The sequence below is a fragment of the Pectinophora gossypiella genome, chromosome 1, assembly GCF_024362695.1.
Source record: "Pectinophora gossypiella chromosome 1, ilPecGoss1.1, whole genome shotgun sequence".
Classification (NCBI taxonomy): Eukaryota; Metazoa; Arthropoda; class Insecta; order Lepidoptera; family Gelechiidae; genus Pectinophora; species Pectinophora gossypiella.
The window spans coordinates 16,931,663-16,957,119 of NC_065404.1; the positions used below are offsets into that span (position 1 = coordinate 16,931,663).

Genomic DNA, 25,457 nt, shown 5'->3' on the forward strand with positions numbered 1-25,457 from the left:
ATAGACATCTTTTGTGAAACGTCTCGTTCGCTTCCATGTTTGTTCGTGGTCATTTCGCTTTTCTGTGCTAGATTTTCCAGTTTAGCGTATAAAATTAATGATTTTATTCATATAACTGTGTAATTAATGATATTTTCGGCATCACGGCGACCTCGTGAGGATCTGTCGCCCAAGAAAAAGTGCATATCGGCGATACAATAACAGGGAGGGTACGTCTTTCATATCCTTCTAATCTAGTAAATGCGTCATTTTATCGAATATTGAAGAGACTGGAGGTGGAACTGGAGGATTAGGGGCAGTGTTTGCGTGCAAGTGTAGCCGGTAGCGAGTTTGGGGGCGTGATGGTGGCTCTGGCTGGTTTTGTGACCTCCAGCTGATTGCGCGGAGGGCGGCGGACGGGTAATTCGGAGCGGTCAGATGGCGAAGGAAACGTACTGATACGGACAGACACGGTTAGTCATCACCGCCAGAGACACGTTCGCGAGGCTGACCGATAAATTGATCGAGAAATTGTAATCGTAAGACTGGCGAATTGCGCCAAATATCGGAGATACAGTGACATTTACGCCTTTCTTTTCTTTATGATCGCACGATACGGGAGATAACATGGGCCTTGTTTACCGTCGGCAGTGAGTTTCTTTCTTGTTGCTTTGTCGCGTCAAGGTTCCGATGTCTGTTGATCTCAATGCTGCAAGTTTTTGTTGAACATTATCATCTTGCTGGGTTTGTGAGGAGCAGTCGCCCATTGTCAATGGTGTCTAACTGTGTTTTTGTTTGTTTGTTACACGGTGAGTTCTGTTCCTAGTATACAGTTGTTTGCTGTTAGAAATGTAGTTTAGGCTAGTAGATACCGAATTCATTGAAACCTTGCAAGATATTTGCTCAATAATAGTAGGTATAAAAACCAATTCCATTAAAAAAAAAAACTTGAAGTATATGTCAAGAAAATGTTTGTATAATTGCAACATTAGTAGGTATTTTCAAAAGTACTAATCATTGTTGATGCAACAAAGGCAATTCCTTCATTTACCTTCACTTTATTGTTTATTTTCCTCAATGGTTTTTACAAATTGATATGCGTGACCAATGAGTTTCGGTGCACTATTTTGGACATGATGACCTACATTTCGTACAAATGAAAGTGAAACCAAACAGTTCACTCTTTAATCTATAATTCATTGTAGTTTATTCATCAAATGTGGTACAATGTTGGCCTTGTTCTTATGTCTATAAAAATATATACATAATGTACATACTTACACATATAAGCTCACGCCTATTTCCCACTGGGGTAAGCAGGTAGTATGGGATTCCATTTGCTTTGATCCTGACACACTTCTCTTGCTTCATACATACATGCCGGTTCAGAGTAGATCATACTTAAACCTTTTCTAAGGACATTTCCAAAAAAAATAGATTTGTTATTTCAATTTGTGTTCTAATGTACAGGGATGTAGTTGCAATTTTGTTTATTTTAACAACATTTTGTTTCTTGTTCAGAAAATAAATATCTATACATAACTATGATCTGTTTGTTCCGGTCACACTCCACCAAGAAATGCATAAGGTCCTTTGGACCAGAACAAACAGATTAGAAGGAAATTATTCCACTAAAATCTACATGGAGGAGAGATTGGGTGCCTCTTGGCAGATCCAGTGTCCGTAGAGGCAAGGCTTGTATATAATACTGTACTGTGTCTCTTAGGAATAACAGTCCCTGAACAGCATGGTGTAGTGCTGTAATGGTGTTCTTTTGTAAAGTGATGATTTGATCATCATTAAACGCTCTAAACTATGAGGCTGGCATAACCACCAAGAGTGGCTCAAGTCTCGAAAAAAATTAGATTAAAAAAAAAACTATGATACACACATACACACGACTTCACACACACAACTATGAGGAAGTGTTGCATGTCTCTGGTGCGCAGGGTGCGAAGCATCGGTAATGGCGTCCTGGGGATGATAGGTGCGCGCCTCGACTGCCCGTATTTGCGTAGATGTTGTAACTTGCATTTCATAGCATCTAAGGATGGTATTAATAAGCGAATGTCAGCTGAGACTGCCCTCAAGATCATGCTCAAGTCTCTGTTTTTATATGAGAACTGTCACATTGACATGATCTTGAGGGCAGTCTCGAAGCTGAGATTAGTTTATTAATACCACCCTTATATTAGATAAGGCTTCTAACAACTACAATAAACTTACTAACACATATGAGTCATAAAGAGAAAATTGAACTAGAAACTGAATCGGACTGGACTTGAACCCGGAGGTTTTGTCAAGCCGGGACAAGTTAATGACGATACATGATCGAAAGAATTTCGCATGGTTAGCAAAAATTGGTATGCGGACTATTTGTGACTAATAAAACAATCGTGCATTTTTTTTTTGTGGAAATCTGCCCGCTCAATAAAGGGGGTGAAATTTTATATGGGACTAAAACTAAATTTTGCTATATTAGGAGGGGGTATATTAGGGGCGGAAGGCAAGAGGGAAACCACTGCCCTATTTCTCCCTAAAAAGTAGCATGGAGAATGCTACACCGACAAGAGCGTGGCTCTTAAATTAGTGACGAGGAAAGGGGAACCGTGTTACCCCGAATTTAACGCGAGCGAAGCCGCGGGCAAAAGCTAGTATCATAATATCATCATCACCAGCCCATTAACGTCCCACTGCTGGGGCACGGGCCTTCCCTATGGATGGATAGGGAAATCGGCCTTAAACCACCACGCGGGCCCAGTGCGGATTGGTGGTTATTAACGACTGCTAATGCAGCCGGGACCAACGGCTTAACGTGCCTTCCGAAGCACGGAGGAGCTCGAGATGAAAACTTTTTTTTTGTGGTCACCCATCCTGTGACCGGCCTTTGCGAAAGTTGCTTAACTTCAACAATCGCAGACCGAGCGCGTTTACCGCTGCGCCACCGAGCTCCTCAATATCATAATATAAAATTCTTAATTATCATTGAGCTATAAAGTGCATGTTACACAGGTCAACATCTCTAAGATATTATAACAAAGCCAATTGTTATGATTTGCGAATACAGATAAGCCTGTAGCAGGGCAATGTGCATTCTTTATTCTCAGCCAGATCATTGATCTTAAAATGTGAATAACATGTTCAGTTCATTCTGCATATTTAAAAGGTGCTTTATGCGATTACAATATTGAGTGCCAAGAAATCTGAGAAGAAGCAAGAGTGGCAGACCATGCCCAGTAGTAGCACAATGTCAGGTACAGTCATGAGCAATATAATGTTCCCACTTTAGGACTCTGTCGCACTAACATATTTGACATTTAGTGAGACTTACAGTTCAATTTGTCAAAAATGTTAATGTGACATGGTACCAAAGTGTATACATATTAATGCTCGTGACCGTACTTATATCCTCCCCCCCCTCCTCTAAACTTTTTTTCTTTCCCGTCTCTTAGGTACCCTTCCGACACGGTTATCGACCTCCAGAACTATAAATTAAGCTACAAAATAGAAAAAACGTAAAGTAGAAGTAGTATTTAAAGTAGGAAAAGTCCCCAGTACAAATAATATGTAGTTCATAATAAAAGCCACCAAACAAATAGATGACGTCACACTCGAAAACAATTTAGTAATCTGATGACAAACAGACAATTGTCTCTAATGTAATGATTTACTCGAACAGAGATAAAGATCGAGTAACAAACAGGCTAAAACAAAGTCATCAGTTGCGGAATAAGCAAGAGCATAACTAAGTCAAATTAGATACTTCTTACGAAACGTCAGAACGATAGATTTCTATGGAATTTGTATAGAAATACACACGTGACTTCATCAATAAACGTGGTCAATCGACGTACTCTTTGTTATGTTATTCTAAATTCAAATTCGCGAATGAGTAAAAAAGAAAAATGAGATTGATTTTGGATCATCCCTCTAGATAGGCATTTTATAATTTCTATGGAATTTGTATAGAAATACACACGTGCCTTCTTCAATAAACGTGTTCAAACGACGTACTCTTTGTTATGTAATTCTTAATTCAAATTCGCGAATGAGTAAAAAAGAGAAATAAGATTGATTTTGGATCATCCCTCTAGATAGGCATTTTATAATTTCTATGGAATTTGTATAGAAATACACACGTGCCTTCTTCAATAAACGTTTTCAAACGACGTACTCTTTGATATGTAATTCTTAATTCAAATTCGCGAATGAGTAAAAAAGAAAAATAAGATTGATTTTGGAACATCTCTTACAATAGGGTATTTGACTGGGTCAAAGTCAAATTAGGTATAAAATGCCATTGTACAAATAGAAGCCAGTCTTAGTTGATCAAAAATCAAGTCGTGTTACTTTTCGACTTATTTTCGAATTTTATTTATGAATTTACTAACAATGAGTACGAAGTTTGACCGCTTTTTGATGACGTCAAAGCAGTATTTCCATACTAACTCCAAAGAAAATTTTGGTTTTGACGTTTCGTAAAAAGTAGGTAGGTATATCGCATTTGACTAGGTCGTCAAGTAGCCTATTTATCTTTGACCCAGTGATCTAGCCTACTTAGCAGTTGAAGTTGCTTCCATTCTCTGTATGTCCATGTCCTACTCCTCTCTCTCTTTATTTAAGAGCTGCGCTCTTGTCGGTGGAGCAATGGCCTTCATTACTCCATAGATAGGGCGTGTAGAACGGTGCTTGCCCCAATCGCCTTCCGTTCCGCAGCACACCGACCAGTTTCTCAATCGGTGATGTTCTAGCTAGAGCCCTACCAGAATCCATTTCCTCAGTCTCCAACCAGTACTGATACCACTGCTGCCCGGCATCAGGGGTGCGCTTTTGAAGTAACGGCGCCTACTCGCTACGTCACAAGATTGTCATAGAACCTAAGTAGCATTTTAGGTATAGGTTAGCCCGTCCCAGTGAGCTACCCACTACGTTCTGCTAACCCCCTCCTGCGTCCTACTCCTACACGATATTTTATTGGTTTTTAGAGACTTCGTGAAGAGGGTTCCGTACCAGTGCGGTGTCAAGTTGATTCCCATAAGTTACATAATACACCAGCCCTGCCCCTACTCGTACGTATACGCACTTCAAACGCGCGAATACGCTTATATCATCAATGTAAACGCAACAAACGCGTTTCAGGAACTCGCGTTTTCTGCGCGTTTAAAAGACGCCGTGTGCTATGGGCCTAATATCGTTATTGTAACGTTGCTTTATCGCATAGAAATGATTAGTAAATTAGGGTGTAAAGACATATTGCTAATGCGTATATTAACTAATTGGTTTGTTCCGGTCGATTTGAAAGCTGCCACTAAAGCATTAAAGCAGTGGTCTCGGAAAGGTCTAGCTGGCGTCTTTCATTTCCGTTTTTTTTTGATTAGGTCTTCCAGTGACAAACATATATTTAATCTTAAACTTTATATATTATACGCGATAAGTGAAGTTGTGAGTTGTGAAGTTCATATTCAATTTGTGGATAATTAAACTATGTTTTCCAAGGTACGTAGGAAAATAATCCAGTTATTTGAGGGTCTGCCCACCCAGTTAGGGATTAATGTCGTGTTTATGATTTTGATGTGCGGATGGTCTAACAAATCGACGTTCTAGCAAGTCTGTTTAGATGTAACATTGTTTTTCTTTGTCTAATATTGTATGGGGCATGTCACAGGGACTGTAACCTGGAACCTGACAGAGGGCAGCAGTAACTGTCAGTACTATTCTGAGGCAGAGGACAGGAGTCCTAGTATGGCTTTGTAATAGACTACTCTGGGCGCCATCCCACTCGCGTCAGACAGAGTACTGCGGGGCGGAAGGCAAGAGGGAAACCACTGCCCTATTTTTCCCTATAAAAGTAACATGGAGAGTATTTTACAGAAATGCTGCACCGACAAGAGCGTGGCTCTTAAATTGATGATGATGATTTGTCTAATATTGAATGTTTTTTTTTTATATTTTTTGATGATTACGTATGCATGTACAGTCATGAGCAATATAATGTACCCACTTTAGGACTCTGTCGCACTAACATATTTGACATTTAGTGAGACTTACAGTTCAATTTCTCAAAAAAGTTAATGTGACATGGTACCAAAGTGTACACATATTAATGCTCGTGACCGTACATTACAGTGATTCTATTTTGTTAATTTCTCATCGCATTTTCGAACACAAACTAACTTAACGGCCTCCGGGGTCCAGTGGTCGAGTGTCGGGTTCACGATCCGGAGTTCCGGGTTCGAAACCCGGAGGAAATATCACAAAAAATACTTCGTGATCTCTAGTTGAGTGTCCGAAAGTAAGGCGATCCGTGCTTCGGAAGGCACGTCAAGTCGTTACGTGAATCACGTCAGGGGCCTTTGGCGGCTCAATAATAACCACGTTTGCTGAGGTTGGTTATCCACCTTACAACCCACAGGATAGAACGAGAATGCTAAAATCCATAATTTTAACAATTATTAGATATATCATCGAATCGTAAATTCGAATTCATAATTTATTTAATTGGATTTTGAAATCAAAATTTTGAATTCAAGTTCAGAATCCAAAACAAAAATAAAGTGCTTATTCCTGTATCTAACAATTATATTATTTCCCCAGAAGATGGCGGCAAACAGAAGCGGGGCGGCGCAGAGGCCCAACGGTGGTCCGCAGACCAAAGTGTGCCAGTTCAAGCTGGTCCTGCTGGGCGAGTCTGCCGTGGGCAAGTCGTCTCTGGTGCTGCGGTTCGTCAAGGGCCAGTTCCACGAGTACCAGGAGAGCACCATCGGCGCTGCTTTCCTCACGCAGACCGTGTGCCTCGATGACACCACCGTCAAATTCGAGATCTGGGATACCGCTGGACAGGAGAGGTATGTTGTTGTCATGACCTCCGATGTAATAACGACCTCTATAATAACCCTGACACCAGGGTTTAAGGCTGATGCAAGTTAATAGTCGTCACATGAGCCATGTAACGGCCTCCGTGGTCCAGTGGTTGAGCGTTGGGCTCACGATCCGGAAGTCCCGAGTTCGATTCCCGGTGGGGACATACCACAAAAATTACTTTGTGGTCCCTAGTTTGGTTAGGACATTACAGGCTGATCACCTGATTGTCCGAAAGTAAGATGATCCGTACTTCGGAAGGCACGTTAAGCCGTTGGTCCCGGTTACTACTTACTGATGTAAGTATGTAGTCGTTACATGAGCCATGTAAGGGGCCTTTGGCGGCTCAATAGTAACCCTGACACCAAGGTTGATGGGGTTGGTAATCCACGTCACAACCCACACGATAGAAGAAGAACGGCCTATATTTGATGTGTGTTCAATGAATTTTATGCCTGTCGATTGCCCGTCCCTTTCTAATGAAGTTAGATGGTGTCTACAGGAATTAGCATCAATACCGGGTTCTTACCGAGTTAAAATCAGGGATATGAGACTCCCGATATTTCAACACTGTTCCAAGTGCCATGATCACGGGACGACTGATGATATTGGAGTGGAGTAGGTAGATCCATAATTTTCTAAGGGCAAACATATCTGTCTACCCTCCATTGCCGATTCTCTGATTTTAACGCGGTAACAATCCATTGTCATTAAGAATTAATTATCACTATTAGTTCCTTTCTTTTTTGGCCTCTGTGGTCTAATGGTTTGAGCGTCGGGCTCACGATCCGGAGGTCCCGGGTTCAAATCCCGGCGGGGACATATCACAAAAATAATTTTGTGATCCCTGATTGGCTGATCACCTGATTGCCTGAAAGTAAAAGTGCTTCGGAAGGCACGTTCAGCCGTTGGTCCCGGTTTCTAGTTACTGATGTAAGTAAGTAGTCGTTACATGAGCTATGTCAGGGACCTTTGGCGGCTCAATAATAACCCTGACACCGGGGTTGATGGGGTTGGTAATTCACCTTACAACCCACACGACAGAAGAAGTTTTTATCAAATCCCCTACTAATTGTCAAGTACTAATGATGAAATCGTTCATTGTTAATTACACTTGATGAAACATAACACTCGACATTTGGGCATATATTATGAAGATAATGTATCAGTTTAGATAACACAAACAATGGTGCTGATGCCAGAACGCACCATCCATCTCCCTAGCATTATCCCGTTAACTCACAGGGTCCGCTTACCTAACCTAAACATTTGACAGGTCCGGTTTTTTACAGAAGCAACTGCCTGTCTGACCTTCCAAACCGCGAAGGGAAAACCTTGGGCTGGTTTTCCCTTCGCCATGTTACCTTCGAAAATGCATTTCTCGGAAATGTGGGTTTCCTCACGAGGTTTTCCTTCACCGCTGAGCATGTGATAATCATTTACGTTCCAAACATTAATTCGAAACAAATTCGGCAATCATTGGTTTAGGCCTGTGCTGGTTTCGTACCTGCGACCTCAAAGTGAGAGGCAAGCGTTGTACAAACTAGGCTACCACGGCTCTCTGGGATCACGTGTGTTCCATAACTGTTATGCCTGTCGATTACCCGTCCTATTCGTTTTCGGCGGATAACAACGTGACAGGTATAACTTATAAACTTCGATAGTGTGTACTGGAATCAGTACCAGTATGGAGAACTGTCAAAATTTAGGAACACTCAACAGTGCTGCCAACATGAGCTTCTAGTTTTTATCCTGATTTAGTCAATGGTACTAATTCCTGTAAACACCATCTAATTTTATTTTAAGTTATATCTGGCATTTTTTTATCCGCCGAAAAGAAAAGGGATGGGTAATCGACAAGCATAAAATTTATTGAACAAACAACCCTATAATTTTTTTTATATTTATATTTTGCATTGGCTAATAACCCGACAGAATTAAGTTGACAGACACACGTCAAACGGTTTGCATACCAGCGAGATACCTTTTTGATTCGCCCGGGTTATTCATTCATTTACTCATTCTTCCTAAAATTAAGAGCTGTTAATCATCCGTCCCTTTCCTTTTCGGCGGATCAGAAAACGACAGGTATAATTTAAAGTAAAATAGGAGGTGTCTGCAGAAATCAGGGCCAATATACGATAAGGTGTAAAAGTGCAGTCAGTTTCTTACAAAGTAATAAACTAACTGGTTGCACTTAAGACCTCCTGGTTACATGTCGTTCCTGTAATAGACCAAAAACACCTACAAAAACATAAATTTTATAATTATGACAAATAATGGTTCATAATTTCACCACTGTTTACAAATAATTCGCTGGGCTTACTGACTGCACTTTTGCTCTTTGATTGTATGTCCTTTCTATATGTAGTATTATTCTTTGTTCCATGTTGAGGGTACAATACAGTCATTGAAAGAAAGAAAGAAAATAATTTATTTTAGAAATAAGTAGGAAGGTACACAGAATAGAATAGTGAACAAAATAATGAATTAAAACCTTATCTCTAAAAAGGGACGTCAGCTCAGCAAGACGTTGTAACATAAATATTTGTTTTGCAGGTATCACAGCCTCGCGCCTATGTACTACCGGGGTGCGCAGGCTGCTATCGTCGTGTACGACATTACTAACCAGGTAAGATTAACTTTTCATCTCTGTCGCTTTAAGGGTGCTTCTAAACTTGCGAGCATTATAATTTAACGTTTATCATCATCATCATCAGCCTATTAACGTCCCCACTGCTGGGGCACGGGCCTTCTCTATGAATGGGTAGGGAGATCGGGCCTTAAACCATCACGCGGGCCCAGTGCGGATTGATGGTTATTAACGACTGCTGATGCAGTCGGGACCAACGGCTTAACGTGCCTTCCGAAGCATGGAGGAGCTCGAGATGAAAACTTTTTTTTGTGGTCACCCATCCAATGACCGGCCTTTGCGAAAGTTGCTTTACTTCAACAATCGCAGACCGAGCGCGTTAACCGCTGCGCCACCGAGCTCCTCCCAATTTAACGTTTATGAATTTGAATTAAGAAATACATAACTATGAGTACGTTGTGTGACAACGTTTATTGATGACGTCATACGTGTGGATACGAATACCATAGTGTAGTGATGTGCCCTTCCCGGGAACGATCCCAGAGTGAGAATGTTCCCGTTGTAAAAACTCTTTAACAGTAAGGACACTGGCTGCTTTCCTTTTTCAAATTTAGGATGGCTGTTTTAATTTAGAAGTTATCTTCTGTTTAAGTTTTATACATATTTATTTATAATTATATACACCTAGATATATACGTTTTGTTGTTGTAATTATGAATGCAGTGTGTACCTGTAATTGGGGCACATATACACGTCCCACTGCTGGGCACAGGCCTCCCCTCAATCAACCGGAGGGGGTATGGAGCATACTCCACCACGCTGCTCCAATGCGGGTTGGTGGAGGTGTTTTTACGGCTAATAGCCGGGACCAACGGCTTAACGTGCCCTCCGAAGCAAGGAGGAGCACATATACAAAAACTAATTTAAGACTTGCATTTTATAACTTTACAATATGTGTACTGTTGGTATATCTATCTAAATAAAAAAAAGAATGTTCATTAGAATGATCATTATAAGGTGGTGGTGGCGTCCCGAGATAAAAAGGGCCTCAGCGCAAGTCGCGACGTGAACCACGACGTGTGTTTGTGGACCCTGTTGGGTGAGGCACGAACGTCTGTAAAAATCGTTTAAAAAGAAATCAGAATCATTTATTCAACATGAGCTTTAAATTGATTTCCTGACAAATTTAAAATATTATTTGGTATTTTATTGTAAAAACATAATTTAAAAAAAAATAATTTACTTAATCTAGAATTTTGAATAGCAATTTTATTTTTATTCCTTGTATTGTAAGTATGCCATTCACAGTTTTTCGAAAAGAGAGATACATTTTTAAGTACACACATACAAAGAAAGCAATTATTAAAATTTTCGCACGACAATGTAGGTTTCGTATAGTTGGCAAGGCTTGGCTTTGTTACGATCAATAAGGTCAAGCGTGTTTGATGTTCGATGGCAATGCCACCGATGAAACTGACCCATTGTCTGACAGCCCCACGCCAACCTCAAGTAGTTATTAGTTCGTTACATATTCAGAAAGAAAAACAATTTTAATAATTATGCCAAATTGCTGCAAATTGTACACTTAATAACCAGAGGAACACATTTAATACCAGACAGACCTTACATAAAGTAAGCTTCACATGAGCTTTTAATTTATGAGACAAATTCAAAAATCATCTGGTATTTTACTGTTAAAACGTATACATATCCCCAAAAAAAGATAAATTTAATTTACTTAATCTAGAATTTTTAAACGTTATTAAAAATATCTAAAAAAAAAACACCATTTGTTTATATGTACGTAAGTTATGAGAAATGAAGAATCTGTGTGGTAGGCCAAGTCTTCCCGCAAAGTCGCGCATTCCAAGAAATGCCTGATAAGGAAAACTATTAGCTGGAATAAACACACACACACACACACATACAAACATCATACATGAAGTATGTATGAATCACTTCACGACGTCAACCTTGCTCTTGGCTTACTTGTCGCAATGATAACTGTTCCATATCTGTTAATTAACGCATACTTACCTAATGCGGGTAGGTTTGATAAAAAAGTAGGTCCGCACAGTTCTACCAACCTTACGATCTTCTCTCCTGTGGCGTAGAATAAGGAATAATACTACGTATACTACGTATAGAACGGCAACTCTCCGCTCCCCACTAGCGTCTTAGCTAGGTTTACCTCGCCCCCCTCGAACATACGAGTAGTTTAGACTTGAATCGTATGGCGTCAGACGTCACACACAGATGCGCGTGTACGATAATCTTCTTCTAATAAATCTAATCTTACTTTCGGACAATCAGGTGATCAGCCTGTAATGTCCTAATCAAACTAGGGATTACAAAGTGATTTTTGTGATTTGTCCCCACCGGGATTCGAACCCGGGACATTCGGATCGTGAGCACAACGCTGGACCGCAGGACCACGGAGGCCGTTGATGTACCTCTGACCACCCCAATTGGGATATAGTCGTGAGCTTATGTGTGCTAAGCGTTCCTGCATAGTAATGATATTTCGTTATCGGTACGTAGTTAGTACGCAACAAGTCACTTTGCGCGCTTCATTCATGCGCGCATGTTACTGTTTATTCATGATCTATTTATACCCTTACGGGTGCACATAACTCTGACGTACTTGATGACATATTAAGGGTGCCTTTCCATCAGAGATGTGCTATGCAGTTATGCTGCGAAGATGTATAAGCTGCGCTACGAAACTATGTGACCCTTTCCACCAATACTAAGCTATGTAGCTGTGCGAGGAAGATGCGCTGCGAAGATGCGCCTCCGCAATGTAGCTGTGCTACGAGCTATGCTACGTATCGATAGTAGGGAAGCGGCGGCTACGCATCCACAGCACGCATCCATAGCACGCATCCATAGCACGCATCCATAGCACGCATCCATATCACGCATCCATAGCACGCATCCCATAGCACGCATCCATAGCACGCATCCATAGCACGCATCCATAGCACGCATCCATAGCACGCATCCATAGCACGCATCCATAGCACGCATCCATAGCACGCATCCATAGCACGCATCCATAGCACGCATCCATAGCACGCATCCATAGCACTCATCCATAGCACACATCTATAGTACGCATCCTTCCATATAAAAAAAACATATCTTAGTTGAATCCGTTTCCACCGGTGCTATGCTATGTGCACCAATGATTATGATTGGTGGATATCAAACGCATCCATAGCATCGTAGCATAGCACATCTCTGGTGGAAAGGCACCCTAAGGCCCTATTACCCCTCACATTATACATGAATTTATAATAATAATAGGTGGCACATCTAGGGAGGGGTGAGTCACCGCCAGCTCATTGTATCTTTGTTATTAACATTGGTCGAGCAGGCGCCACAGTCCCCCATGGCCCCAGTATCCCAGTCCAATAACCCAGTTCCCTTTGTTCCCATAATCTGCAATAGTCCTACACGAACCGGGGATTGTCTTTGGATGCACTCCCATAGTGCATACAGGGATAATCGCCGGATGGTGTCACACCATCATCATCATCATTAGCCCATTAACGTCCCCACTGCTGGGGCACGGGCCTTCCCTATGGATGGATAGGGAGATCGGGCCTTAAACCATCACGCGGGCCCAGTGCGGAGTGATGGTTATTAACGACTGCTAATGCAGCCGGGACCAACGGCTTAACGTGCCTTCCGAAGTACGGAGGAGCTCGAGATGAAAACTTTTTTTGTGGTCACCCATCCTATGACCGGCCTTTGCGAAAGTTGCTTAACTTCAACAATCGCAGACCGAGCGCGTTTACCGCTGCGCCACCGAGCTCCTCGAGGTGTCATACCATATTTAGATTAAATTGTCAAGGCCTCTGCATGTTGCCTTGGGAACCACGCGTTCCTAAAGTCCGGGACTCTATACGCCCGAGATATGGAAACGACATACAAATAGAGGCATCGTAATAAAGCCTTAGAAATCAAGAAATCAAAAATCAGATTTATTATTCAGTTCGGGCAGATGTAGTTCAACCCTTGCATTAGACGATTTCAAGGGACTAATTTGGTGTAAAAGTGATGTGTAATATGAATTAGGGCGTAAGAGTCCCATAAGGGCCGCACTAACTTGAGACCCTGTATTGTAAGGGCTGATCTACATCTGCCTGCGTATCGCACTTTTCTATGCTTCCATCCTGTTCTGTCACTCAGAATCGTTAATTGCTTGCTTGTAAATGATTATCACGTGCCCAGCGGTGAAGGAAAACGTCGTGAGGAAAACCACATACCCGAGAAATGTGTTTCGGAAGCATGTGACCTAATTTGTATTGGTTTGGTTTCCTTCGCGGATTGGAAGGTCAGACAGGCAGTCGCTTCTGTAAAAAACTGGACCTATCAAATCTTCAGGTTAGGTAAGCGGACCCTATGAAAACGGGATGAAAGTGTAACTTTAAAGATTATTTCAGTTTGAGTTTTAATGAAGTTTGCTTAAAGATTTATAGAATGCTTTAAAACAATGGCGCGTGTTATGAAATGGAATATTCTTTTCTCGAGATGATTGATGAATATTTTATAATAATTTACAAGATAATAATTATTATGGCTAGCTCTTCTCGTGCCGTCGTGTCTTATAATGAAGTGAAAGAATTTGCCTTTGATAGACAAGAATGGAGAATGCTATACCGGCACGAGTGAAAAAAAAGGAAACTACATGAATTGGCTACTTGATAGTTGTAACAATAAAATATGAAATTATGTCGAATATGGTAGTTTATCATTTACGGATAATAATTATCCAATCAATTTTAAATATTTTTACAACATAAGAATCCGATTTTTTATTTGAGTATTACACGACCCGACACACCGGCGGCCATGATTGAGCCCCGCATGACGTCACATTTCACAAAATAAACAAAAGCTATCTTGTCAGATTTCAAGTTATACCGTATGACAGTTTCTTTGTTTATTGAAATGTGACGTCACTGGGCAAAATGTCACGTAACCAACCGTTTCCGCGCGAAATTTGAAATTAATGAAGAAAAGTATAGTCCGTTCAAAAATTATCTACATAAAAGGTAAACAAACCTGTTACTACAAAGAATGTTCGAATTTCACCTAAACTACGCAAAGTATTTTTCTAATAACATCCGTAGCACTCAATAGATGTATGATTTCTTAGCTCAATGTGAAATTAACGTAAAATAATTATTAAAAACACATTTTTTCATGTAAAAACAAAAATCAAACAAAACCTCACACAAAAAAGTTGACACCATAAATTCTTGTTAATCTGTGGCTAGCTGTCAATTTAGACGATTAGTGATGAGACATTTCATTCAGGTCAGGAAGACGAGTCAGTTCCGTGAATAACTTAAGTGAGTTTACTGTACTTAATAAGCCGAAATGCGCAGAAAAAATTACTTTCAAAGTGAGTTAGTGTAACCACAAAGAAACATACAATATATATTTTAATATTATCACACAAAATATTCAAACAACCCAAGAGAGCCAGCTCACTTTGATAAAATAACTTGAGCTAAAATCAATTCAGCACTTCACTAGTTTGCAGTTTGACACAGATAAAAAATATCGGCAGCCATATTTGTTTACCTTTTATGAAGATCATTCTTGAACGGACTATAAGTTTATTCTATTATAAAAAAAAAATGTTCTAGAAAATATAATATATTAAGCGGTATAAAATAAGCGTTTATATTTTTTTTAATCATCATCATCATCAATTTAAGAGCCACGCTCTTGTCGGTGTAGCATTTTCCGAATACTCTCCATGCTACTTTTTAGGGAAAAATAGGGCAGTGGTTTCCCTCTTGCCTTCCGCCCCGCAGTACTCTGTCTGACGCGAGTGGGATGGCGCCCAGAGTAGTCTATTACAAAGCCATACTTACTTTTTTTAATACTTATCCGAAAACTGTCAAGTAAATTTACAATAAGGTAGCCTGCCCGGTGTTCGGTTATCATAGTCATCATATCAGGATCGTGACTCGGTTATCAGATACTAATCGTCTTTAAACAGGTTTTATTGTCACTGGCTTATCTTATCTACGTAGGTACTACATTATGTACAATCACTTGTATTCCTTTGTATTGTCTTGACATATTTCTGTTATATGCACCACGGGTTTCGTCCAACTGACGCAAATAAGCAATATGAATAATGTCTGTGTGTGTTCTGAAGTCCACCGCAATGCAAAGCGATTTCACACGGAATCCCGCTCCAACCATGGTATAAGAAGACCAGTTAAAATCCCCACATCAAAGCAATTCATCTAAGAAAGCAATATTGCTCTTTGACATTTGTTTGCATTGCGCACTTACTTCTATATGCGCAAATGTCAAATTGCAACATTGCTTTCTTAGATGACTTGCTTTGATGTGGCGATTTTAACCACCCAGGTATACTCAAAAGCGACAGCTAACATTTCAAGGTTAGCCGCACCGCGCGGTCCGTAACGACTAAACGAGCCCGCTATGCTGCGCTCTTGTCGGTGGAGTAATCGCCATTCCTCTCTTCTTCCCGCCAAATTCTTCTTTCTCCTGATACGACACGATCTGCACCTTTTCTATTATTTGTTTCATAAATGTTCTCCTAGGTCTACCCCTTCCTCTTTTCTTCGGTTTTTCCTTCTATACTGTTTTTTTTTTATAAATGAATCGTTTCGTATCAGGTGGCCAATCATCTTAATATATGAGGATGGAGGCTGGACTGAAAACGAACCATAATAAAGACTATAGAGGACCGGAAAGAACGTTACATTGACTGTCTAAAAATCGGAAAAATTCCTTCTTTTTGTTACAAACTTATAGCATCGCGTGAGAACCGGCTCATTACAATAACATTGGTTAGGTTCACGCGACTGGTAAGTACTTGGTTAATGCCAGCTCTCAAACAATGACTGAAACAATGGCTCACCATATATCCATCTAGGACTTGGTATCAAAAGAGCTTGCAAATGAGGAACTTTCCAGGCTACGTTCCCCAAAAAAAACATAGGCACTGTACAGAGTTGCCTTCGTTTAACCATCTAATTCCACTAATAACCGACATATTTATACTTACACCTTTTTCTTTGTTTTTGGGTGTAAATGATGACCTTTGTTATTACACCCAGTCATAGTCATAACACATCTTCTACCCATTATTATTCTGATCAAAATAAAGAGAAGCAATAATATCGGTAGTGAGTAGTGTCAATATCGGTAGTGAGTAGTTACATTATGTTTGACAATGAGAAAATTGGTTGTTGAAAACACCCTACCTAAAACTTCGAACTTCAGCTGTAGTCAACAAGCGTACACAAATTCGAAAAAGAAAGAATAAAAGAACGATATATGTGTGTCCTTCAAAGACTGTGATTCTTTTACGAATTATAATATCCATCTTAGGACTTCCCCAGCTATGTTTAAGTCCCATGTGCGCACAAATCCTGGTAACAACGTGACGTCAATTATCTAAATTAAACTTATCTAAGTTGAATTCGGAGGTTTAGAGCCCTAATCTGGATTCCTACCTAAACTTTCTCTTCCCATTTATGTTTCTCCGGCGCAAATTCAAACAAACAAGTCTCCAATGTTATCATTACCTTGTTTATTATAATTTCTACGTCTGAATAACTTAAAGTAACTCGTTATCTGACTTTATGTTTATCTGTGAACGTGGCCGATACTGGGAAGGCATTTTTGTTTACATTTGCATATTATGATTTCCCGTTGAAATCAATGACATTTGATGACCAGTTTATAGGAAAATGTTCAAAAATACCGATTTTGAGCTGTGTTCGCGGTCTTTCTTAAGGTCGCCTCAGCTAAGGGCGGAAAGGAGGAAAGTTCAAGTTAACATCTTAGAATATGGGTATTAGATTTTTATATGGAGTTCATCATGGTATAAGAAAACCAGGTATGCTCAAAACTGACAGCTAGCATTTCAAGGTCAGCCTAGCTGACGTCATCCGACCCTGCGTTGCCATTTCGTAAAAAATAAACTAACCACGTCCAATGTTTTTAATTTACTTTGCAAGGAAATTTTGTACTTTTAGTAAAAGATTTACGTACAGTTTCAATGATTTTTATATATGTGACATATCATCATCATCATCATCAGCCCATTAACGTCCCCACTGCAGGGGCACGGGCCTTCCCTATGGATGGATAGGGAGATCGGGCCTTAAACCATCACGCGGGCCCAGTGCGGATTGATGGTTATTAACGACTGCTAATGCAGCCGGGACCAACGGCTTAACGTGCCTTCCGAAGCACGGAGGAGCTCGAGATGAAAACTTTTTTTTTTTTGTGGTCACCCATCCTATGACCGGCCTTTGATTATGTGACATATAATAGTCATTAAATACATTAGTCAGTAATTCACTTAATTTTCAATAATAAAATTTACGTCCTTGGAATGTTGGAGATACCAATTTAATGGTAACACTTACGTCATCAATGGGTTAGCAATGGCGGCTTGTCATAGGATTGAGCATACCTGGTCTTCTTATACCATGGAGTGTACTGTAACGAAAAAAGTATAGGCGAAGCCTGATTGAGTCTCTAGTCATATAGTAGAAGCTGTATTGTAAGTTGACATGATTAGCAGTTATTATTTTGGGTCGGTGACGTCGGTAGACCGCTCGTCGCCGCAATTGTATTACACATATACGTCTTCCGAGGTCAAGGGCGAGCCATACACACGTAAATATGGCTAGACATACCAACTACAGTATAGCTATGTCCGTAGTCATAGCAGGCAGTTATACAGGCTCTATGGGTATTTCATGTTGATGTCCTTATTAGCTCTGTCCGCTTTTATGATGCCAAGAGAAAATGTATTAAGGCTTCCTCAAATACATTCTGTAATAACCTTCTTCGGAGAACGCGTATTATTTTAAAAAGGATGGTATCCAAAGTCAGAAAATAATAGAAGCATATAATATGAGGAGGTGCTCGGTGGCGCAGCGGTTAACGCGCTCGGTCTGCGATTCTTGAAGTTAAGCAACTTTCGCAAAGGCCGGTCATAGGATGGGTGACCACAAAAAAAAAGTTTTCATCTCGAGCTCCTCCGTGCTTCGGAAGGCACGTTAAGCCGTTGGTCCCGGCTGCATTAGCAGTCGTTAATAACTGGGCCCGCGTGGTGGTTTCAGGCCCGATCTCCCTATCCATCCATAGGAAAGGCCCGTGCCCCAGCAGTGGGGACGTTATTGGGCTGGTGATGATGATAATATGAGAAATAATCAATTGCATAGATCGGAGTTTTTTAACACAGGCCTAAACCAATGATTGTCGAATTTGTTTTCGAATTCATGTTTGGTTCATAAATGATTATCACGTGCTCAGCGGTGAAGGAAAACATCGCGAGGAAACCCACATTCCCGAGAAATGCTTTTTGGGAGGTATGTGGCCTAATTTGTATTGGGCCGGTTTTCCCTTAGCGGGTTGGAAGGTCAGACAGGCAGTCGCTTCTGTAAAAAATCGGACCTGTCAAATCTTCAGGTTAGGTAAGCGGACCCTGTGAAAACGGGATAATATTAGTATTATGATGATAGAGCAGAGATTTTTCCAAATGCCCGATGACTGAACTCAGTCGAATTTTTGTCCACGTATTTTTAAGAAAAAACTATCTGGATAGTCCTTAACGTAAAGTGTCTATATACTTTCCACTGTTGGGTACACGGACGTTTCTTCTCAACAAGAATGGTATGGAGCGTTCCCCGTTCGGGAAGCAAGCCATTGTACCACAAGAACAGTCATGAGCAATATCATGTACCCACTTTAGAACCCTGTCGCTCTATCATATTTGTCATTTAATGAGCTGCGTAATCTGCGTTGTCGGGACTCTAAGGGAGCTGTTTAAAGAAATAAATATACTGACGGTCGCAAGTCAATATATTTATGAAAACATTATGTTTGTATGTACGTAAAAATGTATCTCTCCTTCCGAGAAACTGTGAAAGGCATGCTTACAATACAAGGAATAAAAATAAAATTGCTATTCAAAATTCTAGATTAAGTAAATTAAATTCGTCTTTTTTGGGGTTATGTATACGTTTTTACAATAAAATCATCACCCATCATCAATTTAAGAGCCACGCTCTTGTCGGTGTAGCATTTTAAAAAAAAATGCTACAATAAAATACCAGATAATATTTTAAATTTGTCAGAAAATAAATTTAAAGCACATGTGAAGCTTATTTTATGTAAAAAAGCTTATTATAAGATTAATGACTTCCTAAATGATAGAAATGTCTGGTAGTGGTTATTAAATAACTTGTAATGTATACCCTCATTGGTTTTTAAAAGATGTGTTGCTGTTGCAGTTTCTTGTCATTTCTTCTCCTCAGCCATAACACCTTGCGAAGTGACGTAAATTCAAAAATGTTATATTGACCTTCAACAAGTTTATCCATGATAATTACGTTGAATAAATGATTCTGATTTCTGAGGCTTACTGTTTAAATTGTCAAAAAAGTTAATGTGACATGGTTGCAAAGTGTATACATATTAGTACCCGTGACCGTACAGGACCACAGTGACTATACCACGTTCACCTTCGCAAGTAAAACGTGATGAGGAAACCTAAACAATTTATTATCACAACTATTACAATTTCACAAACACGACAAGTACATCAGCCAGGAAAAGCAGACAGACAGAGATAACGGACATTATTAATATAATTATCAGTGTGCTGTTTATATTGTTATATTGATGACCCGGTCAGGAATCTGGGTTGATTGAATGAATAGTTGGAGACTTGTTTGTGTGCTATTGTTGATAATGGGCTAGGTGGCAGCCTAACGAAATGAGATAGTTTTTAAAGTTTGTTTTGACGTGACTTGCGGCAAACGGCGGTCAAGTAGGGCCGGAGAAATGTGGAGCGCTGAGGGGTTGGTAATTCACCTCATAATCCACACGATAGAAGAAGAAGGGCTCTCACTCGACACGAAATTGGAGACGACAGGCCTTAACTGCCCAGTGGGGTGCGAACCACGGCTCAGGACGTCATCTGAAAAGATTATATTTGAAAGAATTAATCGACCCTAGTGGGCCGATTTCATTCAATTAATTTAATTCCAGTTAAAATTTTACACCACTATTTTTTTTTACCTGGATTGCAACCAGCTTCTCGATTTTGTTAGGAAAAATCACATCCGAAAATGGTTTTTCAAATAGAAACTGTACTGCTTGAATACGGCTGCCTTATCGCTAAGTACCAATCTCTTGCTATCCTATCTAAGGTTGCCTAACCTTTGGGTAATTATTATTATTTGAAACAGAAAAAGGCTCCAGCCGATGCAGCCCGAATGGCCACTGTGACCTAGTGAGATCTATTGTGATCAAGTCCTTAAATTTAAAAATCCTCCTTCAGACCGATCCGTTTGATAAGATCCATCATCGTCTTTTTGGAAGGAAGCTCCAAGACCTCCTGGGGTCCATTATATTCCCCCTCAGTGCTCAGCTTCTACTGTATATGAGAGCCTTGCAGCTGCACAGCAGGTGCAATGGCATCTCATCCTCCTTTAAACAGAATCTGCGTCAAGGGGGCTCTGTCAGCTCCATTCTATGTAGGTGCTTGTTGAGTCTGCAATGCCCCGTGAGGACCCTGACTAAGAACTTCCAATGAGAATTTCTGAGAAAAATTTCTAATCAGTTGCTTGGAATAAGTCAACCTTTGGGTATGGGAGATATAATATTGAAAGATATTATCTTGTGTTCCAGGACACATTTGGCCGCGCGAAGAATTGGGTGAAGGAGCTCCAGCGGCAAGCGTCGCCGTCGATAGTGATCGCTCTGGCTGGGAACAAGAGCGACCTGGCCGCCAAGCGCATGGTCGAGTTCGAGGAGGCGCAGACGTACGCCGACGAGAACGGCCTGCTCTTCATGGAGACCAGCGCCAAGACCGCCATGAACGTCAACGACATCTTCCTCGCCATCGGTTAGTACCACACACGATTCTCGAACATTCTAGATCATTCTGGAACATTTTAAGGCAACTACGACAGTGAAGTAAACGGTCTGCTCTTCATGGAGATCAGCGTTTCGCTACGGTGTCACTATCACCCTGTATATTATGTAAAGTTACTATTGGCTCCAATTCCTGCTAGTTTAATTTTAAGTTATAACTGTTATTTTCTTATCAACTGAAAAGGGTGATTGACAACTGTTATGGGGTTATAGGGCGAATAAAATAGGCATCTCGGTATGTAACCCGCCTCAACCACGTAACACCTGACAAGTTCACACACAACCCACACGATAGAAGATGAAGCACCTGTATGGATTTCACAAGTATCGGTTTGCGTCGCGTATCAGCGGGTGGTGGTGTCTTACGTGCGCCATTGTCGTTGCAGCCAACAAGCTGCCCAAGAGCGAGGCGGCGGGCGCGGCGGCGGCGGGCGGCGCGCGCCGCCTCAACGACGCAGACACGCCGCGCGCCGGCTCCTGCTGCAAGTGAGGCGCGGGCGGGGCGGCCGTGGCTAAGCAACACCAGGTAAGCTCGAACCTATGACAAGCCGCCATTGCTTGCCGCCCTTTGACGACGTAAGTGTTGACATTGACAATTCATCTTATTAGCTTATTATAAGATTAATGATTACCTAAACGATAAACATGTCTGGTATTAAATGTGTTCCTCTAGTTATTAAATAACTTGTAATGTACCCTCATTGATTTAACAGATGTGTTGCTGTTGCAGTTTCTTGTCATTTCTTCTCCTCAGCCATAACACCTTGCGAAATGACGTAAATTCAAAATGTTACATTGACCTTCAACAAGTTTATCCATGATAATTACGTTGAATAAATGATTCTGATTCTGATCTAAAGAAGCAATATTGCTATTTGACATTTGTTTGCATTGCGCACTTCTTGTATTTTCGCAAATGTCCAATTGCAATATTTCTTAGACGAATTGCTTCGATGTGGTGATTTTCAACATCCCCCCCCAGTATGATTTTATAAGTCTATTTTCTATCTTCATATTTTTCAATTTCCAGATAAAATCGCAACACGGTGTAGGCGCGCGCGGGGGTAGAGGTATGTAGTACGGCAAGCTCGCGGCCGCGCCGGCCAATCACGGGCCGCCGCCGCGTGACGTCACGCACACACGTTACTCCGCGCGCACGTGATTGGTCCGCGCTCATGCTGCGGCACGCGGCCGCACCCGGCATCCATCATCTTGTAAACTACATTATTTATAACATATTTTATATTTCCTTTTTTAAAAAATCTATTTTGTTTTATTATTATTATTATTACTGGGCATTTGTCGATTAGTCTGATTTTTAAAGTTTTACGAAACCAGGGGCACGAGCGCGAGTTGTTCAGTCTATTAGTCTATTGTTATAATCCTACACGCTGTCACATAGCCTTTACATATACCGGAATGTAATAGCCCGATACACTCGCGCCTGCGCCCCTCGCCGCATGCCGCCGCGAGCCGCGTAACAAGCTAACTATAAAATAATACCTAGATTTAAAATATTTGTAATGTAATGAGATGTAATAAAAGATATATTTAATTTCGTTTCTATCATGTTAGAGGCAGTCGGCTGCACTGTTTCCGCGTAGGTTAAGGGTTACTTAACGAGATTTTTTTTTCGGTTATATTTAGCCGTATCGTGTCGATGCTAGCTATTGTTATCCCAGAGACGTGTTGCGGTTGGAGGGGGAATTTTACTTTTAACTATGTCGTTCACTCGGTCTTAAGTGTGAGTGAACGAGACAGTATGAGGTAATTAGTTCAATTTGTTTTCGTTTCGCATAAGCATGTACTCAAAAGTGAGGTTAGACCATCAGCTTCCCGCGCTTGACTCAAGTAGAATGGGGTCAATGACACATAGCTGCCAACATAAAAGGCGAATTTTCTCCGTGTAGTGGCAAACGATTGCCCCCTCCAACCGACACGCGTCTTTTCACAGAAGCCTAAGCTTCGTCAAATTATCCAAATTGTGGTGATGGTGCATTTACATTCGCGTCTCATAATCACGAAATCACTTTGTTTTCACCCGCATTAAATTGATAGGATCTAAATGTATCTAACGGCCCATTGTTTTAGAAGTCTGATTTTTGGCGCGTACCAGTGACGGACGCTATGTTGGCATCATTGTTTTTGACACTCGTTTTGGCGCCTATAATATCTGGCATTACTTGGCTGTATTATTTTTGCAAGTTCGTCTTCGAACAAGATTAGTATAAAATAGTTGTTGCTAACGTTTAGCCTAACGAATTTTAATGTTACAAAGCATTTTCTTGTTAAAACCGCGCCGTCACTGATATGCTTATAAAATTGGACAATGTACTTGTATGTATAAATGAATGAAGTTAAATCGAGCTGGACTCTGTCAACAACTGAGACGGGAATCAGGACTACGCAGCTCGGAATAAATGATATTTTTTGCATTGTATAGACACTTGCTTGGTCCTAGACGACATAAATACTTTTTACTTCCTTTTTATTTTTACGTCGCAACGGCGTTAGACATGTTACAGTGTAAGAAGGATCGAGCGAGTGGAACATCCAATTCTAGAACGTTCTAGAAAAGGGTAAATGGATGTCACCCGTGTGACTCTTGTTGTTTTAAAGGTTCATCGTTTGTCATTTCACTCGCAAGCTCTAGGCTAATTTTATCCACATTATCACTTCCGCTTCCGCCCTACACTCCCAACACTTATTTTAATAAATCCAACTCCATATTACGTCCTATCAAATCTTATATTTTGTTTGGGATGTGTAGGAATGGTAAGTTCATTTCATATTTAGTTCAAAATAAAATAAATAAAAAAATACATAGTTATTTAAAATTAGATTTACACTCTCAGTTAGAATTTTATAGTTATTTTAAACACTAATTATTCTATGGACAAATTGTTCTATATTTAATTATGTATATTATCTGTATAATTATATATTTTAAGTGAAGTGTAACTCTGTGGGTCTTGACTGTGAAGGTATATAGTTAATCTTTTATTTTCAATATGTTGAAATCGCATTCCATACAGGGAGCCTGTAGAGGACTGGTGCCGCTGTTATTATTACTGGTTATATTCCTATTTCTTTGCCGTTTACCTACTGTCTGTATTTCAGTCATTCGCTTACGTCTCTCATACCGATTTACATGAATTTCTTGTACGTTTTTTGGATACTGTGTCGATGAAATGTTTATATAATGACCAGTAGGCTCACGGTAACCGCGCCGCGCGTGGCGCTAATTATATCGAGGCCTTCGACCAATAGTCGTTTGACGTCCATATACGTAGATAGCATTCGTATCATTTATTGGTCGAAGCGCTCAATATACTTCGCGCCGCGCGCGACGCGGTTGTCATGCCGACCCGGCTGGAATGTATAAGGGATCTAATTAGGCGCTTATTAAACTTGCCAGTGCAGGCCGGGGGACACAATTATACCTGTACCCAAATTCAAGGTAACATAGTTGCACTTTGGATCGTCAATTTTTACATAAAACTACTGCAGCTTCTCACAATCTGTATATATACCCGAGCCCGCGAACTCGACGCATCGGGTCTGACGCATTAGCAAGGGTAACGAGCGCTGTAAATTGATATGAGTTAAGCGAATCCTGTGTGACAATTTCCCTCTGTATTTATCACATTAGAAAGTCGATTCGCCCCGGTAGTGCGTGTATCCGAACGGGCACTCTAGTGCGCATGTCCTAACGCTAAAGTTTCAAAGTGATAAGTAGCACTTCCGAACCGTGCAATAATGTATCCCACAGACAGATAAACTTACATAATTGTATGTATATTTTGTTTTGTCAGCACGACTGTTACGTAGTCACGATCACAGCTTCCTACAGCCTCTAGTAATACTATAAGTAATGAGGAAGCAACAATAAAGTAGAAATAATCTCTCGGTCTGGTAAGGAAGCGAACCACAGGCTAGCGAAAGGACGCTGATCAAGGTAATATTGTATGTTTTTGTATTGTGTAAATATTTTGGATTTATTAAGATTATTATATTGAATAAAAAAATATTGTAAATGGATTATTACTGGTTTTATTTTGTATAT

The 25,457-nt window shown here is 40.5% G+C and overlaps 1 protein-coding gene and 1 long non-coding RNA gene across 5 annotated transcripts in view; both read left to right on the forward strand.

The window, feature by feature from the left end:
• LOC126370977 (ras-related protein Rab-5B) lies at positions 1-25,432 on the forward strand. 4 transcript variants are annotated; one of them, XM_050016157.1, is made up of 6 exons: positions 1-209; positions 6,574-6,824; positions 9,397-9,469; positions 21,146-21,362; positions 21,778-21,917; positions 22,422-25,432. In XM_050016157.1, exons 2-5 carry the CDS (start codon positions 6,577-6,579, stop codon positions 21,879-21,881), a joined length of 642 nt encoding a protein of 213 aa, XP_049872114.1. In that variant the 5' UTR covers positions 1-209; positions 6,574-6,576; the 3' UTR covers positions 21,882-21,917; positions 22,422-25,432. The 4 variants fall into 4 exon arrangements, with proteins under 4 accessions (XP_049872114.1, XP_049872124.1, XP_049872143.1 ...); XM_050016167.1 differs by having other exon boundaries at positions 6,577-6,824; XM_050016186.1 differs by lacking the exon at positions 1-209 and adding an exon at positions 288-452.
• Positions 1-25,457, forward strand: part of LOC126371195 (uncharacterized) — a 187,759-nt gene that overhangs the window by 567 nt on the left and 161,735 nt on the right. The window lies entirely within an intron of this gene.